The 14,104-nt window shown below is 38.4% G+C and overlaps 1 protein-coding gene across 2 annotated transcripts; it reads right to left on the minus strand.

Moving 5' to 3' along the window:
• Window positions 1–344: 344 nt before the first annotated feature.
• LOC116029262 (ATP-dependent helicase BRM) lies at window positions 345–12,150 on the minus strand. Of its 2 annotated transcripts, none has more exons than XM_031271180.1 (14): window positions 11,453–12,150; window positions 8,694–10,022; window positions 7,265–8,596; window positions 6,666–6,778; window positions 6,284–6,371; window positions 6,077–6,163; window positions 5,887–5,979; window positions 5,718–5,801; window positions 5,428–5,631; window positions 4,371–4,613; window positions 2,739–4,295; window positions 2,113–2,643; window positions 1,416–1,661; window positions 345–1,318 (listed from the first exon to the last, which is right to left on the minus strand). In XM_031271180.1, exons 1-14 carry the CDS (start codon window positions 11,603–11,605, stop codon window positions 665–667), a joined length of 6,714 nt encoding a protein of 2,237 aa, XP_031127040.1. In that variant the 5' UTR covers window positions 11,606–12,150; the 3' UTR covers window positions 345–664. The 2 variants fall into 2 exon arrangements, with proteins under 2 accessions (XP_031127040.1, XP_031127039.1); XM_031271179.1 differs by having other exon boundaries at window positions 8,694–10,025; window positions 11,453–12,149.
• Window positions 12,151–14,104: the final 1,954 nt, after the last annotated feature.

Consider the following 14,104-nt stretch of genomic DNA (forward strand, 5'->3'; position numbering starts at 1 on the left):
TAAAACTAATATACATTTAAATTATAAAAATGTATATTGTAATAAGTCACACATGAAAGAAAAAAAAAATTATACGAAAGGACGTCGTTTTTGAATCATGGTCCACACAGTTGTGTAAATCACAGTCCATGCAATAACTATTGAGGAACTCGCATGCCCAAGAACTTTCAGTTTTATGAAACTAAAACTGTAACAATATTTTTAGGGTGGCAGATGGTAAAGTTTTCACAGTTTACATAAGATGCAAAACATGTACTGTATGTATTATAGGAATATTGTTTTATGGGATGTGGAGATTTTGGCATATCATCATCATCAACAGGCAGGCATCAGGAGAATAATAATTGGGCAGAATTCACAACTCTGAATCAATTCCCACGCCCTTAAGAAGGCGTTTCAATGAAAATTTTTGCTTATAATATCCAAAAAGTGATAGAGATGAGATGAAGCTGGAAAACACTTGAATGACTACAGCCAACAACACTACAGTAACAACTCTAAGATTTGGGCAGAATTGGTACTACATGAAGAAGCCACAGAGAAAATTGTATACTAAAGAAACAGATTGTCGGATGCCGAGGAGGACGAACCATTTACACACCAGTACCTTACCTTGAGTGAGCAAGCAACTGAATCAGTACAAAGAATACACTGCCACCAGCGATCATAAATGGCTAGGGCGCCTTCTACCTGCATCACTTCTCATCCTTTTCACGGGGTTGGCCCACCCAACCGAACTCCCACCACCACTGCTTCCACCACTTGTCAGTTGAGGAGATTGGTTAGCCCACCCTTGCTGTTGAACGCCCTGTTGATTTAGCCACGAATCTTTCATCATTGACACACACCCTGAATTTTTTGCATTGCGGCTCACACCAGTGGGTGATACCGGGCCACCTGACATGTTTCCCGTCTTCATTACTGACTTCTCTCTGTCTTTCCTTTTCTTTTTGCAAATAACAAGCTCTCCAGGATGGGTCAATGGCCGGGGATCATCCTGCTCCCTGCTGCTGCCAACACCAAGCCTTGCTTCTTTTTGAGACACATGAATTCTAGACGACTTTGAATCTTCAGTAGCATGGAGAGATCCCCTTGTTTGTGGTTTATGAGTGGGGCCAGCATCTGCTTCTGCATCACTAACAAGCCGGTTACGCTTGTTTTGACCAAGCATCTGTCTTGTTGACGAACCAGAGGCAGTCATAGTTGCTGGGCCAGAAAAGGAGACAGAATTCCTGGCTTCTCGGAAATCTGTCTCTGGAAATGCAATCTTCAAGATGTCAAAGAAAAGATCATTCACCTTCCTTGCTTCGGTTCTCACCTATATTATTGAGGTCATTCATTTATTAAACAATAATAATGGGGGAAAACAGGGAAAGGAACTTGATGTAAAATAAGCTGTGAATATGTGGCCATACCGCTGGTGAGAATCCATAATATTGCACAGCACTTTTTAACATCAGTTGCACATCAGAAACAAACTCCAGCACTCCACTATACTCATTCTCGTCAACACGCAAACCAATTGTTTGTAAATCAAGAAGGTTATCATCAGCCATGTCCATATCACCTTCAATTCTTCTCCACAAATCAGTTAGCAGTGGAATTATTTGATGGCCTTCCTTGTTTATTCTCCTTTGCAGATTAATGACCACGTTCTTGCACTGCAATCAACACATAACAAATCATCCACATGAGAGGCAAGACACAGTTTAAACAATGAATTCCCTCAATCCTCATCATATTTCAAGTTTACAGATATAAACAGGAGAAGCTTGTGCAGGAGAGGAGAAAAGAAAATTTTAAAAAGGTCAAACTCATTGCAAGCAACTTTTACCTCCAGTTTCCAAAAAAGAACTAATAAGTTCGTTGGTTTTCGAAAAAAAATAAAAGATTCTCAAATTTCAAATAAGTGTATATCCAAAATAAATAAATAAAATAACTGCAGCAATGAATCACCTCACAGAAGCAAATATGTAAACTGAAGATGCATTATCTAGAAAATAGCACATGAATTATTATGCAAAAGCAAAAAATACAATATCCAGAAATTTTATGCAATAAAATAAATCAAGTCCAAACTGGCAAAACAGCACAGAACAGGACAATTTTTACCTTCTGAATGACCTTAGACATCTTTACGCCTCCACCAGAAGCCCCAGTAGTATTCATGACTTTACTCTCCCAATTTTGTCTCATCTGTTCAGCAGCTTCTTCTGGAGGAGCAGACCTTCCAGATTTTACTAAACCCTGTACTTTCACTAAATGTGAATTTTTCCTTGAAGGTAAATTCCGCCTACCCTTAAATGATGAATCAGTTTGATCATCTTTTATAGCACTAGGGTCTCCATGAATTTTAGGTCCCCGGCCATTCCTAATTTGAAGATCATATTTACGGTCCACTTGAAGGGGCAACTGTGAAGACTTTCCACTGAGGACTGGCACCTTCTCACTAGACTTCTCCTCTTGCCTCTCTGCAGCATGCTTTGGCCGAATCCGAATACTCCGCTTCCGTTTTATTTTGGGCTGCTGCAAGACCTGTTCTTCTTCACCTTCATCACGACCTTGAATCCAGCTACCAGACTGCTGGAGATCTATATGGGAGTCTCCAGACACAGCAATTTCCCCTTCCTCTAACTCATCTGCCTGGCATATTAAAAGGTGAAGTCATCCAGCATTAACCTACAATCTTGGTGCACAAAATCATGGGGAAGGAGAAAATGAGAAAAAAGGAGACATACCACCCTTTTTGAACGAGAAGTTGGTCTTGCATCTAGCGCAGAAAGTGACCCAAATTTCTGAGATGACACAGATGGTGAGACCTTTTGCTTCAACCTTTGGCTCTCAGCAGATGAACCTGATGAACCAGTTTGTTCAGGTATATGATTGTTTCTATTGTTGCCAGGAGCTTGATGGTACTCATATCCATCAGCAGAAACCCGATCATCTTCTTCTGAATGGTCTTTGTTTACTTGAGGCGCCCCAATTGTACCATTAAATTCATCATCTTCATCCCCCAATTCTCCTTCTTCATGTACTGAATACCCATTTCGCTCCTCAGAGCTAGCTTCAGAGAACTCTCCATTTTCATCATCTATCTCTGTGTATACAGGAAACTTTTTCGCTTTTGGCCGTCCCCTTCTCCTTTCAGACTCAGAGGCCATCTCACTAGACTCTGCAACAATTCCCCCACTCAATAAGATGTTCTTTGATGGCTTCTTTGCTAAATGAGCAACAGCTGCATTTACTTCTTTAGAGCTAGCACGAAGCCACTTGGGTACCTGATCATATCTAGTCATTTCCTCTGCCCAATCAATTTCTTCATCCATTTGATCAAACAGTTCTACTTCTTTTTCACTCCTAGCAATCATACGATTTACCTCCTGAAGGGAAGGAACATCATGAACAGTTTCTTGATATCTCTCCTCATCATGTAACAGTGTTTCCAAAGTTAAACGTCTCTCTTCATGAGTAGTCCTTTGGTCAAAACGACCAGCATTAATCACTTCATCAGCCATGTCAATTTTGTATTGTTGAATATTGTTCCGAATGAGACTCTCAATGGATCCTATATATCGGTCTGTACCCGCAAGGTCATCATCGGAATCAACTGCACCTCCACTCCGGAATTCATCCTCTTTCTGATGGCTGGAGATTTTGTCGACCACTGCCTCCATATAAAGGACCTTAACTTCTCTAGTCTGCCCTATCCGGTGGGCTCTAGCAACTGCCTGTTCCTCATTTTTTGGATTTGGATCAGGATCATAAATGATGACTGTGTCAGCAGTTTGCAGATTCAAACCACGCCCAGCAGCACGAATGCTGAGCAAGAAAATAAAGCAATCAGTATCTGGGCTATTAAAATCCACAATAGCTGATTCACGGTCTTCTAAGCTAGTTGTGCCATCAATTCGTCTGTACACAAGTCGCCGCCACTGCAAGTATTCCTCCAAAATATCAAGCAGTTTTGTCATTGTACTAAAGAGTAGTACTCTGTGTCCTGTTCTTTGAAGTTTAATCAGGACCCTATCCAGAACCCACAATTTTCCACAAGAGTTGACAAGAAAATCCTTTGAGACATTGAGATAAGGATAATTTAGTAAAGGATGATTGCAAGTTTTCCGGAGCTCCATACAACGGTTATTTAAGGTTTTATATGTTTTAGGTTGGTAAATTGGATTTTTTTGAGCCCTGCGCTTCTCATCTTCTGGGTCAACTCTAATTGTACCAGTGGACTTAATCCAGTCATAAACAGCACTCTGAAAAGCTGACATTCTGCATTTTAAGACGATGGATACCTGCAAGAACAATGGCTATTAGACATTTAATTTTTAATTTTTTTTTTGGAATCCTACAAAAGCCATGCAACATACCTTGGGAGGAAGTGAACCTTCAACATCTTCAACACGGCGCCTGAGCATGAAAGGCTCAAGAATTTGATGAAGCCTATGGATAATAATAACCTTCTTCTCAGTTTCAAGCCAGTCATCCTCGACATTATGTGCAGGGCCTTCTTTTTGAAAGGGTTTAGAGAACCAATCATGAAATGCTTTACGATTATCAAAGACTTCTGGTAGGAGAAGATTTAACAGAGACCAAAGTTCTTTAAGATCATTCTGCATGAAAAAATAAATAAATAAATATGTCCTTGTGTTCAATTATAGTCAAAATGTTGATTGCAAACAAGGGCATGAAAAAGTAAAAAATTCATCCATAGTATGGTGGCTCTTGTGACAACACTTAGTGAGAAAGAATACTTGACTAAGCCTGCCAATACAGTCCTATATGCTAAATGGATTCCCTATCTCCATTAGATTTTGGTTATGTCCTAAATCCACCATGAGCCCTTGAGCTAACATAAGAAAGGTAACATGACCTCCATGCATCTTTATCTTTGTCTTTTTTCTGTAAGCACAGGCATGCATTGGTGGGTAGAGGGAGGTGCGTAGCCAAGACCTTGTGGTCTAGTGGCACCAAGGTTGCACTCCCATATGGGAGGTTGTGGGTTCAAGCCTCAGTGGAGGCGATATTGACTCTTTGTGCTTCAATAGGTTGAGAAAGTAGTTATGAAGAATTATAGGAGTGATTGTTTTTTAACTATCCTTTTTCATTTCTCCAAATTTTCTACTCTTACCTTTAAAAGTCAAAATCAACTGAAGAATTATAGGAGTCATGCTAATCATTTGATAATAAGAAATGATTTTATGTTATAGATGCTTCTATTTCAAGAACAAGGATGCACATAAGGTTTACTAGAGACCCAAAACAAATGAATATTCCAAATGTTTAGCCCAATCACAGTAATGGCTCTCAAACTTCCAAATTAAGTGGCATCTGAGAGAAAAATATTTTTTCAAACTTGTAAAAATAAGTCAAAGCAGGAAAGCCCAGTTTGCTCATAGAGCAACTATTTAATGCATAATAACAAACCTGTAAAGGGGTTCCTGTGAGAAGTAGACGCCTTTGGCACCTATATCTGTCAAGATCACGAGCAAGAACAGATTCCCTGTCTTTCATTCGTTGGGCTTCATCAATAATAATGTACTTCCAATCAACTTTTGAAAGCTTTGAGCGATCATACATGATGAACTCATAGGTTGTCACAAGAACATTGAACTTCATGGCACAAACTTCCTACAAAAAGAGGACACATAATGAACTTGTGACAAATTTCAACACCATACGTCAAGCTTACATTTCATAGAGGAAGGCAGCTAAACCTGAGAAAATAACTTCGCTCTTTGGTCCTTTCCTCCAACATAGAAAATGCAAGATACAGATGGGAGCCAGGTGTGCAACTCACTCTGGGAAATTAACTAAAGTTAGTCATGTCTTTTGTACCATTAATAAAGAGAGAGAGGAGAGAAGATGCAATTAAAAGTATGCAACCTTCCAGTTAACCAGAACAGCATTGGGAACAATAATAAGATGTGGACCATAGTTTCCTTTGAACTCCATCAGATAAGCAATCAATGCCATAACCTTCAGAAAGGGCAACAACGCCAAAGCCCATAATTACTCATTGTTGGGGAAAAATCAATAGTCATAAAAGCCAGTAATGCACACGAATTTTTTTTACCTGAACAGTCTTTCCAAGACCCATCTCATCAGCCAAAATTCCATTTAACTTGTTGTTATACAAAGAGAGCATCCACTGCAAACCAACCTGTCGAAAATTGAACAGAATATTCAACTCTCATTCTCTCAAAGCATGAATGCATACATAACCCATGAAACAAATATCAGAATATAGTCAAATAATAACATTTGGAGATTGAAAACATACAAGCTGATAGTCTCGTAGAGTTCCTGCTCTTAGCATTGAGGGCTGCCTCAAAACCCTTTCATTAACAGCATGTGCAAGAGTATAATACCTGGTGCCCACAAAGAGTTCAGAATATTTTGACTACCAAAAAACAAAAAGAAAAAAGAAGCATTCTATTGCACAATAAACATGTGCAAGACAAACATGACAAAGGCAATCACTATAAGAATATATTTGCAGATCTTCAGCGCAAACCAAATTATGAATTTTCAATTCAATCACACAAAGTCATACTTCACTATGTATATGCAAATTGGAACCTGACTGATCACCATGCATCTTGGTTACTACTTACTAGAAATGCATGGTAAGTTGGTAACAATATAAAATAAAAAGGATTTACTTGTTAGCAGATGAACCATCTTTTGGTGCATTCATCTCAGAGAAACGATTCCTTATCATCACTTCCTCTCGAGCACATGAGGCAGCAGCCCTTACTTCTTCTTCAGATAGACCCTATTGTCAAGAAAAAAAATTGGATGTGAAATAAACACATGTGATAGGTAAGTAATAGGAGAAAAGGGGAAAATATCTGTTCAACTAGAATGGAAGATTAAGTATGGCATAAACACATGGCTGCCAAGGGCCTTGTAGTCTGGGGCATCACCCCATGGCCTCTTAGGTTACATAAGAAGTCTTAGATTCAAGCTTCCTTACCCTTAGATCTACCCAAAAGAGAGAGAGAGAGAGAGAGAGAGAGAATAGATGCAAAGGGGAACTAGAAAGAAAAGATGTGTGCACCCAAAGGCATTTAGGTGTATGTATGTCTTTAATCAGTTTTTGAACAGTGAAAGCAACATTTGTTAAGGTGTATTTGCACATATTATCAGCACTCTCACAAAATGGAGCTCTCCCCTTCGTCTAACAAGAATAAATAGAATTTATGCAGATTAAACACAGAACAACTCAATAAAAAAGTGGTCATGTTGAAGGTGAGAATACCTGGGCTTTTGCAGCAGCAGCAGCAGCATTTGCTGCCTCCTCAACCTCCTGCTGATTTTTGGCAGCTGTTATCTTACTTCCTAGTTTATGAAGATACTCTTCTGTCTGAGAAAGAAATGATGAGAGAACAGCATATCTCTCTCCAGAATCACCAGGCATGCCACTCTGTTGTTCTAGTAACATCTCTCTATATCTATCCACATCATTATTCTTCAAGGCCTCCATCCTCTTATTGCGATCATCATCCTTTCTCTTAGAGAACTCCCTCAGCATTCTCTCATGATATTTAGCAACTCCCCTATTGCGGGCAGTTCGAGCATCACGGATAGCCCAATGAGCCTCAAGAAGTTTTTTGCGCCACTGGAAAATAGATTTCAACTGCTTTTCTCGTATGGCTTTCTGAGAGGCCTGTACTTGCCTAGCAAGATCCTGACGTTGGCGTTCACATAGCCGAACAAATTTTCTGTATGGTCTGTCAGGCATTGCCATTATTTCTTGTTGTTGCTGTTCAATCTCATCCCTTATACGTGCCTGCACATCAGCGAGCTGAAGTTTCTTTTCTTCTATTTGCAACCGCAAAACAAGATCTGGCCTAATTCTCTTCCTCTCTGCATTAAGAGAAAGAATCTCACCAATTTTCTTTATGTTATCTTCCCTTTTTCTTTTAAACATTTCTGTGCCTTCCTCGGCTATAAGATCCTTGATTTCATACCCCAATATCAAATTATTATTATTGGGCACCATCATGGATGAACCAAACGCATCATGTTTCCGCGTGAAGACAGGGAAATCGAACAAAGGACCATGATACTTACGTACAGCACCAGCATCCTTAGGCTGAGTCACAGGGCTTGTTTGTGCAGGTTTCTTTGCTTGCACCGCAGTATCAGAAACATTAGCTTGGGGAGAAACTGTTTTCCCCTTGCCCATTGTGACATCACTTTTATTAGTATTATTTTCAATGCTGCGTTCAACATCCTGATCTGATTTACCAGAATATCCTGTAGTTTGCTGCTCTTCTTTTGCTGCAGGAAACACTGATGTGCTCTCTTTGGCCACATTTGTCTTAGTTTGCAAATTAACAGTTGCAGCACTTGCTTGCCCCTCTACAGAAGTTTCCTCCTTTGAACTATTTAGTCCTTCAGCAGGTATCATGAGCTGAGTCCCCTTCTCAGTATGCTCCAGGCGTCTTACAGGGTCCTCTGTACCTCTAGTGGCAGATCTGTCTTGATTGGATGGTGCATTAGGAGGAAGAACCTGTGGCATTTGTAAATCCAGTGCAGGTGGAACAATTGCTTGGAGCAACTCACGTGGCAGAGTCCCATCTCCTTTCTACAGGCAAGTAAACATGAAGAATGCATTAATAAAAAAAAGAACTCAACTGTGCAGTTCAAAGTACAAACAATGATAAAAGTGTGCACATGCAAACCTTTAATCGCCTAAATGCAAGAATTTGAGCCTTAAGAACATGCAACTGCTGTTTAGAGAACCCCAATTGTGGTTGTTGCAACTGTGGCAAGGTTCCACTCTGAGATGGAGGGGGATTTCCAGAGCTCCCATCCTGAGATGAAGTTGCAGATTGCATTAAAGGTCGATTCACTTGCTTGATTTGTTGTATCTGCATAGTTTCCACAGCAGTTGAGGCAGCTTTAGCCATAAGTGTACTCTCCATCCCTGGCATTGAGCTCACAGTTGTCTGCGATAGATGAGGAGTCAACCCATTGCCACCCATTATTGGTTGCCTGGGAGGCAACTGATTCTCTCTACCATGAACAGAAAACTGTTGCACAGGTATATTATTAGAGTGGTTAACTGAAGCTGCACTCTGTGCCAAGCCAAGAGGACCACTAGTAACAGTTTGCCTATTTTTAGCAGAACTTGATTGCCCAGATGCTTCGCTGGAGGAATTAGCATGAGGAGAGCTATCATTTGCAACTCGAGGTGAATTAACCTGCTGCTTTGGCACATGAACAGATGGAGACTGCAGAGGCATATTGCTCTCACTGGCTTTCTGTTGTGGAATCATTCTAGACTGCATTAATGGAATAAGTTGTGCCATCATAGTTGCATTGGCAGGATTTGAAAGATCAATATTACGTTCAAAGGCCAAAGCTTGTATTGCCTGCATCTGTGCAGCCATAAGAGGGTTATTTGTCATACTCTGAATGCTCTGCTGACCCTGTGGTGCCTGCATATGCTTCATTGCCACTTGCCCAAGTAAGGTTGGCTGGCTAGGAGGCTTAAGCTCAGTCCTCTGATCAGACATAGACTGATGACCATGATCTGTCTGTTTTTCATGCGAAAAGTGCTCTGATGGCATCTTGGACGATGATGCCTGAGACTGACTTGTTACCTGCAAGGATACAAGGTCCTGCACTTTTGTGTTTGGAGTCTTAGTATCTTGATCCTTGCCTGTATTGCCAAATATTCCCATCTTCATTTGCTGTTGAGATTGCAATCCAATAGCTGATTTCTGTTGGACATTCTGGAAAGCATACTGCAGGTAAGCCTGTTGGATAGGATTAAACATTTGTTGTTCAAAGCCCTGACTCCTGTTTTGACCCTCATTCCGTAAATTGGGTGAATTGTGCTGCTGTCCCAAATCAATATACTTTCTTGACTGCTGAGACAGCTGCATGGAGCTGGAAGGCGCAGCAAAGTTGTTCACTCCTAAAAATCCATGTACACTGCCAGCCTGGTAGGCTAAATTAGGGTCATTTCCCTCAGGTCTTCTAAGGAACTGTTGCTGCAATAATTGCTGCTGCATAAATAATGCCACCAGAAAGCACCATTGTCAAAATAAGTTTCAAGTGGTGACCAATTTTCTGTATAATCATTTGCAGATAAAGGTGAAAACAAAAGACAACCAATCTTTCAAATCTTTGAAGTCAAAGAAGATCACCATAATCAAGAACATAGGAAACTAAAGAAAGAAAAGGGTCCACTTAGCTACAACGAACTTAAGATGGAAACTCCTTAAGAAAACTTAGAGTTATGTAAGCAATGAAAGTCACATATTTAGTGTTAGAAAATCAAATTAATTAACATTATCGCATCCACAAAAACAACTCTTGCATAAATTCTGACATACTTCATGACTCATGTTGCTTTATTCAGTTTATTTTTAAAGATGAGTGGATAAGTTATACTGTGATTGAACTTGATGTATTGCTATTTTGTTTTCTCTTGTGATTTCAATTATGGTCATTTCATTTTTTTAAAATAAATTCGCATTCCATAAAGGTAAACTATGTGTCTCTGGCATAAAGTTCCAGTTAGAAGGTCAAATATCATAATACAAAGTCATGATTCAATCAGTCCTAGAGACAAAAAGGAATATTGAATGGCCTGTTTCTACAAACACATGGATAATATAGTACATATGCATGCCATAATGTACACATGGCCATTGACAATAATTGAGCAAAGTTTATGATTACCATTCAAGAGGACCCAACATCTATGAAGGTCAAGGACATAAAAACTATAAGTTCAACAACAAATTACAAATCTTTCACCAAAAATACATTTAATTTTGAAAGCAAGCTCAAGACCAAGTGATCAACAAAGCCATCAAGTTAAAGATAACACTAGCTTACAGAAATTCAGACTACCTATCTTTTCTACATTTGGCTAACACTAGGTTAGCAGAATCCAGACTTAACCAATAGCTAAAAAGCAGCCATTTTGAGTAGCCTAAACTTCTACATTAGGACACAAGCAGTTTACCTCCTCATTCAGACAAAGTAAAGGCTACAAGAGAACTAATAGCATTTAAAAAAAAAAAAAAAAAATTAAACCATTCATAACATAAAGACTTCTTAAATTCTGTGAGTAAGAAAAGCACTACGGAAGTCTGTCTCTCCATCAAGGGAAAGTTTATGAAAGACCCACTCCTAGGAGTAGAAAAACTTATATACAGCTTCAAATTTTCATGGAAAAGATCCCCAATACTGGCGTGCAAAAATGCAATTGCTTGGACCAAGCTCAACTCACGAGGAACTGAAATTGGCAATCTTACAACAAATTTCACACTCGCCCAGACATTTCAAAACAAATTGCAAAGTTATGAACAAAGATTAAACTTTTCTTAAATCCCACTTTCATTTGAAAAATCTAGGCAAAACCAAACTTACAAAATGGGGTAAAAAAAAACAAATGTGCGAACTTAAAAGTTAAAACCCTAACCTGTCTCTGCTGTTGTTGTTGTTGCTGCTGCTGCTGATCCAGGTGTGAAGCCGAAGAGGACGAAGACGGAGAGGCAGAGGCAGAGGCTGCCGTGCCCCGCCCATGCCCGGCGGCGGCACCACCGCCTTGCTGTGCCCCACCCCCCGATTGCATGCAAAAAATCGGAACTCAATTCTTGTTGAAAAAGTAGGAGAGGACAAAGAAAAATTCAGCACACCAGAAAACCAACAAGGATTGTATTTTGTTAGGGAAAAAATTTAATTCTCCCGCGTCAGAGACAAAAAACCGCTGTCGTTAAATATCCCCTTCCCTTCTATCCCACTCAGATCCCAACGTTCAAATTAACGTCTGCTCACCTCTGTCCCACACACACACTCTCTATCTCTCTTTCTCTCTCTTAACGCAGACACACCCACATATGATTGAGTGTGTGTATATATATCTATAATTCCGCACTTTCTCTCTCTAGAAAATAAAATGGAAAAGAATGCGAAAATTCAGCGGAGGAGGAGGAGGTGAGGATTTCGGAGCCGAAATTGTGGGGCCAATTAGAAGATCGGCCGGCGAGAACCCGAACTCGCCGGAATTTTCTACCCTCTCTGAATTTTCAAGAATTTTGCATTTCTGCAGTCAAACCCTAGGCTGTTATTTTTTTTGGGCGAGTGCGTGTATACAGTTTTGGCTTTTCTCTCTCTACAAGGCATATAGATATTCTATGTGGAGATAACTTTCTTTTTCTTCTTTTTTTATTTATTTATTAATTATATTGTCTTTTCCTTCAACAACTTGAACTAACCATGGTTAGATGATGGTGGGTTAGATACGATGACAGCTGATTTTGGTCTTTGGAACCCAATCCACCTCGCAGTTCCTTGTAATTACCAAATTCTCCAATTACTGCTTCTTTTTTTTTGAAGAATTCTCCAATTACTGCTAATAGGATGGAAATCCAAAGGGGTGTTTGGTTATATGGCAAATTAAAATTAAATTAAATACATAATCGTTGAAATGTATTTTAGATTTTTAGTAAAAGTAATACGGAGTATATTAATTTGTGGCCCATGGATAATGTACGAAACTCTCCCAAGTGAAAATGTGTAGATTAATCATAGTTTTTTTATCTTGTCAAAATCATAAGCTCATAATAAATAACAATTAAAAAAATGTGGTTGCATTATGGTCTTTTTGCGTAAGGTCATAACTTAAGGTGCATAAGTTTAAAGTTTAAGATGTGTAAGTTCAAAGATTAAGGTGCGTAAGTTTATAGCGTTAGGTGCATAAGTCTAAAACTTAAAGTGCGTAATTTTATAGCTTAAGGGTCTAAAGGTGCGTATGTTTAAAACTTAAGGTGCGTCACTTTATAATTTAAGGTGCATCAGTTTAACTCTTATGGTGTGTAAGTTTATAGTTTAAGCTGTGTAAGTTTAAAGCTTAAGGTATGTTTAAAGCTTAAGGTGCGTAAGTTTATAGCTTAAAATGCATACGTTTAAAGTTTAAGGTGCGTAAGTTTATAGCTTAAAATGCGTATGTTTAAAGTTTAAGGTGCGTCAATTTGAGACACTTGATCATTTACATCTATGTTGCCAGGAAACGCGTTTTTTTAAAAAATTGTTCCTTCAGTTTGAATCGTTTATCTAGATTAGAGATCAACGGCTCAAATCCCACCCCATTTTTCACCTGAGAGAAGCTTCACACGTGAACCATCCCCTTAATATGTGTCAAGATCAAGAGTTTATCACTACACAAAAATTATACTTGCAATTTTATTTTTTATTTTTAGAATTGCATAGCAGTCAACATCACATTCTGATATCAAAATACTATAACCAGTCCTCTAAGCCTCTGTCCAACTATCATCTCCTAACACTTGTCCGCCTCAACTGCACAACGTATTTTCAATAATATTCGAATTATTATACTTGCATAGCAATTAGCGTCACATTTCGATGGTAAGATATTAGACTCGACTCTCCAAGCATCCACTAACAATGTGATTTTAAAATAAAATTTTAAATAAATACTAAATTTAATTCTTTTCAATTAACTGCTTTTTGTTGGAATTTAAAAAAAAAATAAAAATAAATAGACGAGAAAGAAAGAAAGGAAATCAACGTAAAATTACACATAATCGGACAAGTTAGATATCATGATTTTTTTTTTCTTTTAAATTTCATTTCTCTTCTTTTTCTCCCTATTTTTAATTCCATCAAGTTACTTTGTTTTTTTTTTTTTTTGTTTTTTTTTTTTTTTTTTTGGTTTACTTTCATTTACGTGTTGTACATTATGGTTGTTTTCATCTACATCTGTAAAATTACTTAATACGCAATGGTAACTTAAAGAAAATGTTAAATGTACTTTTAAATTAATTCAAAATCATATCAACCAAAAATATGATACCAAAAAAAAAAAAAGAAAAAAGCATAATGCCATAACTAGCCCTAATAAATATTTTAGTTTATCACAACAATTGTTTTATCTACATTTATGTTGCAAAACAAATAATAATAATAATAATAATAATAATAATAATAATAATAATAAAGTAATGGGCATCATGTCCAACCAAGGCCGGTTCTGAGCATGTCTAACATGAGCGATCGCATAGGGCCCCAATTTTTGGGGCCACATATTTAAAAAAAAAAACTATATGTA

This window comes from Ipomoea triloba, chromosome 9 (assembly GCF_003576645.1).
Source record: "Ipomoea triloba cultivar NCNSP0323 chromosome 9, ASM357664v1".
Taxonomy (NCBI): domain Eukaryota; kingdom Viridiplantae; phylum Streptophyta; class Magnoliopsida; order Solanales; family Convolvulaceae; genus Ipomoea; species Ipomoea triloba.

Bases quoted from the DNA above. Each gene is read 5' to 3' on its own strand.
- LOC116029262 (XM_031271179.1), bottom strand. From the start codon at position 11,605: ATGCAATCGGGGGGTGGGGCACAGCAAGGCGGTGGTGCCGCCGCCGGG. The intron at 4,296-4,370 runs GTATGTTGCATG...TTGTTCTTGCAG, and splicing joins AAGGTTCACTTCCTCCCAAG to GTATCCATCGTCTTAAAATG. The intron at 2,644-2,738 runs GTATGTCTCCTT...TTAATATGCCAG, and splicing joins CTTCTCGTTCAAAAAGGGTG to GCAGATGAGTTAGAGGAAGG.